The 4,897-nt window shown below is 42.8% G+C and overlaps 1 protein-coding gene across 1 annotated transcript; it reads right to left on the reverse strand.

Annotated features, from left to right (window-relative positions):
• Positions 1-3,637: 3,637 nt before the first annotated feature.
• Positions 3,638-4,564, reverse strand: LOC117350247 (olfactory receptor 1-like). The gene has a single exon (XM_033924415.1). It carries the CDS (start codon positions 4,562-4,564, stop codon positions 3,638-3,640), a length of 927 nt encoding a protein of 308 aa, XP_033780306.1.
• Positions 4,565-4,897: the final 333 nt, after the last annotated feature.

Below are 4,897 nucleotides of genomic sequence, written 5' to 3' on the forward strand. Positions count from 1 at the left end.
AGGATTGGGAAGTGAGGTTCACATATTTTAGCTTAGCTATGCATGTTTGGGTGGGTGGAAAAAAAAAAGAATATTATGTCTTTGGTAACCTTAGTCAGGACTTGAACCCCTGACCTTTGGAAGATACATGCAGTGCTTTTAAGCACTGAGCTATGTTGGGGACTTGGGAATGGGAGTCTCCAGAAATGTCTTTAGGTACAAGCTTTGACAAGGGGTAATCATTGCAAGTATCTACAGGTGTATTTGATCTGAGAACACCCAATGAACGTCCAAAACGATTTCAAAATTCTAACGGCTTCTATGACGTCAGATGCTACTTTATGGTTAGGGTTAGGGCTACAGTTAAGTAGCTTGGTAGCTCAGTGAATAAACGCGCTGTACCAATCATCCATAGGTTGTGAGTTCAACTCCCGACTTGTCTTTTACTTGATTATAACATGAGGGGTTTATGCTGCAGGAGTGTGTTGTTGGGGTGTTGCAGGGGTGTCTAGGATGACAGAGATTAGTCACTTGCATTTTCAACAATGCATTTGAATTTCTTAAGATGAAACCTTAGTGAGCCGGGGGAGGAAGGTCACCGCAGCCTCGCGCCTCAGATGAAAAGGTTAATTTTTTAGGGACTGTGTAAGCTGATCTGGGACAGTCTTCAGCGACTCGGAGCCCTCCTCCCGGCTGGGCAGAAGGAGGAGGCTTTGGCGGTGGTGGTTTTGGTGGTGAGTGAGCGCAGGAGGGGGGAGTTGCCTGGCTGCTGCATCTGCACTCCTGCTGGCCACAGACCTACTGATCACAGAGCAGAGATTACAGAAGCATGCAGGTATGTGCGCATGCGCGGCTAGGGTTTTATTATATAGGATATACACCTATCGCATCTCATTTTCATCACAAACACATTAGCGAGACTATACACAATACATTACAAAGTTGAGCTTGGGTTTGATAAAATAAACAGCATAATTTTGACTCTGTATTACATTTATTGAACCATACTTAAGAATATGGGTGTTGCATCCGTGACGACGGTTCTTTACACCATTGAGCTACCAGTCTTTTGCCTCAACTGACTGTGATATGATAGCTAAGTAGAGTATACTTTAGCACATCACTAAGGTATGCTATGACAGGGGAACCAGAGACACAGGAGTAGGTCAGTGAGTAAAAGCACTATATCGATCATCTGTAGGTTGTGAGTTCAACTCCCGGCTTGTCTTTTACTTGTGGCATATCTATCTTCCAGGTGCACCTTGATGATGTCACAATGAGGTCAGCATTGTGCTGCTGGCTACTTCCTCTTCCTGTGAACTAGAAGCCACATTCAGGTCTAATCTGTGTTTTGATTCTGTTTCTAAGTTGGGCCAGTGTAAGTTATGGGATTTACCTTTGTTCTGAAGAATGAGCTGATTGTTGCAATGTTTTAAGACCAGGAGAGTGTTCTTTCGAGCAAGATATCACTTCTAAACTATCCTCTCTGAAATAATGTCTCTGGGAAATCGAGAGAAAGCTTATTGGATGACTTAGGGTGCCTTTCCTGCCAGTCTTTGTGGAACTTAAACGAAGTTTATAAGAAGTCTATATGGTGTTCAAAGTCCTATCCTTTCCACTTCTAATAGGAGGTGAGTATGACATTTCTGTACAGCTTTCTGTGTAGGATACATCTACCGGTTCCCACCTTCCATACTGATAATGTAAGTTCAACACCCACTCGGTACGTTTCATCTTCTAGTTCTCCTTTGAAACATAGCATATTTTTTTTTCCTTGTATTAATGGTAAACTGTACAATTCTGATATCCTAGAGGAAAAAGATACAACACAGCAGTGTTCTCTGTCTGCTATTCCCTACCTCACTGATATTGCTAGATCAACTAATATATAGTTTACAAAATGGTATACTGTGTTTTGGTTATCTTTTTCATCATCCTATACTTACAATGCTGAATGAGTGATAATAAAGAGTATAATCTTAAAAAAAAAAAAAATTGTACCCACGTCTATCACGGGTCCATTGGAGACGTCTTAATGAAGTTTCAGAAACCTGCGTCTATCTTGCGCGAAGAGGTTGTAGGGACGTCTACCGCATGCCTAAGTACCGTTTGATTGATACTTGCGTTTGCCGGACGTCTAAAGCACGCCTATGTTAGACGTACTAATAGAGAATTTACCCCTTAATGTCTTATTAAAGAAATGACAATTTTGCATGAGGTTAAACTCTTTATAGTTTATAAAACTTTCCTTTAACAGTTAAAAGGAAAGATATATAAATTATAAAGAGTTTTACCTTATGCAAAATTGTCATTTCTTTAATAAGACATTAACTATTTTTTCTGCGGCCCTCCAAGTACTCTATTTTTTTCTGCAGCACTCACATTTAAAGTTTAATATCTTTTCTTTCTCAAAACTGGCACATTTCAATCACTAAATTGAAAATAAAATCATTTTTCTACCTTTGTTTGGTAATTTCATGAGTCTCTGGTTGCACTTTATTCTTCTGACTGTACATCCAATATTTCTTCCCTTCTTTCAGCCTCCTGTATGCTTCCTCTCCTCCAGACCTCATTCCCTCCCCCAACTTTTTCTTTATTTCTCTATGTCTGTCTTTCTCTGATTCTGTGTCCCATTTTTTGCTTTGTTTCTGGCTCCCTGTCCCCCCCTTCTTTCTTTCTTTATTCCTTCCTGCCCTCCCCCATGCCACCGCCGCCGGGGATTAGGCTGCTGCTGTTGCTGCCGCTGCCATCGGGAACAGGCCAAGATCTCCATGCTTCTCTTCTCCACAGGGCCGACCGCCTGACGTCAATTCTAACGTCAGAAAGGACGTTCCGGGCAGCCAGGCAGCGATTAGCTAGCCAGAACGTCCTCTCGACGTCAGAATTGACGTTGGGCGGCGAGAGAAGCAGGGAGATCAAAGAGCACGGTGCCGGCATGTTCCCCGATGACAGCGGTGAGAAGGGAAGGGAAGCAGGTTGGGCACCACTGCTCTAGACGAGCCGCACTCTAGGGAGAACAGTGAAGGGTGGCCAGCTGTGGGGACCGCCCCCCCCTTGGTACACCACTGGAGCAGCAGCGTGTCTGGCCGGCTCGTTCCATTCAAAGCCGCAGGGTGGCGGCTCCTTGCGAGATCCGCGCCTGCATCTGAAGCCTCTCTGATGTTGTGATGTCAGAGAGGCTTCCGATGCAGGAGTGGATAGCGCAAGGAGCCGCCAACCCGCGGCTTTGAACGGAACGAGCCGGCCAGACATGCTGCTGCTCCAAAAGGAAGAGAATGATCCAGTCCAGACTGCGGGCCGCAAATAAAACCTGGAGAGCCACATGCGGCCCGTGGGCCGCGTGTTTGAGACCGCTGGTGTATACAATCCTCCATTGCCTCAGGTACATTAAATAGAGTGTTAGCCCACCAGGACAGACAGGGAAAAATGTTTAAGTACCTGAATATAAACCACTAAGGCTATAAGTGTTATATAAATACTAAAACTCCAATTACTGCTAGTGGTAATTCTGAACATCAGCCCTTCAGCTATTATGTCATGCAAATAAAATGAAAGATGGAACAATTATTTCAAGTAGGAAAGAGACCAAAAGGAAAAAAAAAAATGCCTCTTCTATAAATAGTCCTTCTTTGGAGAATGTGTATCCATTGGAAGAAGATCATTTTTTCTGTAGGGCTCTCTTCAGTGCCATCTTCACATCTCTGTTCCTGAGGCTGTAAATGAATGGGTTGAGCATGGGAGAGAGAACATTGTACACTACACTGGTGATTCTATCTTTTGTCATGGAATAACTGGAAGAAGGCCTGAAATACATAAAGAAAAGTGTCCCATAAAAAAGCGTTACTACAGTGAGATGGGAGGAGCAGGTAGAGAAGGTCTTCCACCTTCCACCACTGGACTTGATCTTCAGGATGGTAGCGATGATGCGAATGTAGGAGATCAGGATAATCAAAAAGGGTAACATGGCTAACAGCGAAGCCTCTGCAAAGATCACCAGTTCATTAATGAAAGTGTCTGTGCATGATAGTTTTAGCAGTGCTGCAAGGTCACAGAAAAAGTGCTGGACCTCATTGGACTTACAGAAGGAAAGTCGGTATACCAAAAGCGTATGCAGCAAAGCATGCAAAAAGCTGATTATCCAGGAAGCCACGGACATACTTAGGCATACCTTCTTGTTCATTATCGTGATATAATGCAGTGGAATGCAGATGGCAACATAACGATCATATGCCATGATAGACAGGAGTATACATTCTGTGCCAGCAAAGAAAATGGAGAAGTAGAGTTGGGCAATACACTCAGCGAAGGAGATATTTTTGGAGTCAGAGATAAGGTTACTTAACATTTTGGGGACAGTGACGGAACTGAAACACATGTCTACAAAAGACAAATTGCAAAGGAAGAAATACATGGCGGTATGGAGCTGTGAGTTGCTAGCAATCACTAAAATCATGGTTCCATTTCCCAGCACATTCATCATATACATTATCAGGAACACTATAAAGAGAAGACTTCGTAGCTCCTCATGTTCTGTGAGGCCCAGGAGAAGAAATTCATGTACTGTACTCTGGTTCCTCTGTTCCATTTCTATCCTCTTGATATAGAAATCCATGAAATATTAAACTGAGGAAAACATTCATAAGGATAACAATAAGAAGTGTCCTTTTCTTAAGATCAAAGGTGAGATAGTTCTACAAATTAAGACCAGCTTCAGATGAAGTCTTATAAACAATATGAAAATGTCTGGAAAAGGAAAAATAACAGCTGAAATATTTATCTTTTTCATTTACTACTAAACCCCTCCCCCATTATCTTTTTTTACTTAGCCACAGTAGCAGTTTCTACCGCGGCTCAGAGTGCTAAATGTTCTGATGCTGCTCTGACACTCATAGAATTCCTATGAGCATCTGAGTAGCGA

This window comes from Geotrypetes seraphini, chromosome 1, assembly GCF_902459505.1.
Source record: "Geotrypetes seraphini chromosome 1, aGeoSer1.1, whole genome shotgun sequence".
Lineage (NCBI taxonomy): Eukaryota > Metazoa > Chordata > Amphibia > Gymnophiona > Dermophiidae > Geotrypetes > Geotrypetes seraphini.

Bases quoted from the DNA above. Each gene is read 5' to 3' on its own strand.
- LOC117350247 (XM_033924415.1), bottom strand. From the start codon at position 4,564: ATGGAACAGAGGAACCAGAGTACAGTACATGAATTTCTTCTCCTGGGC.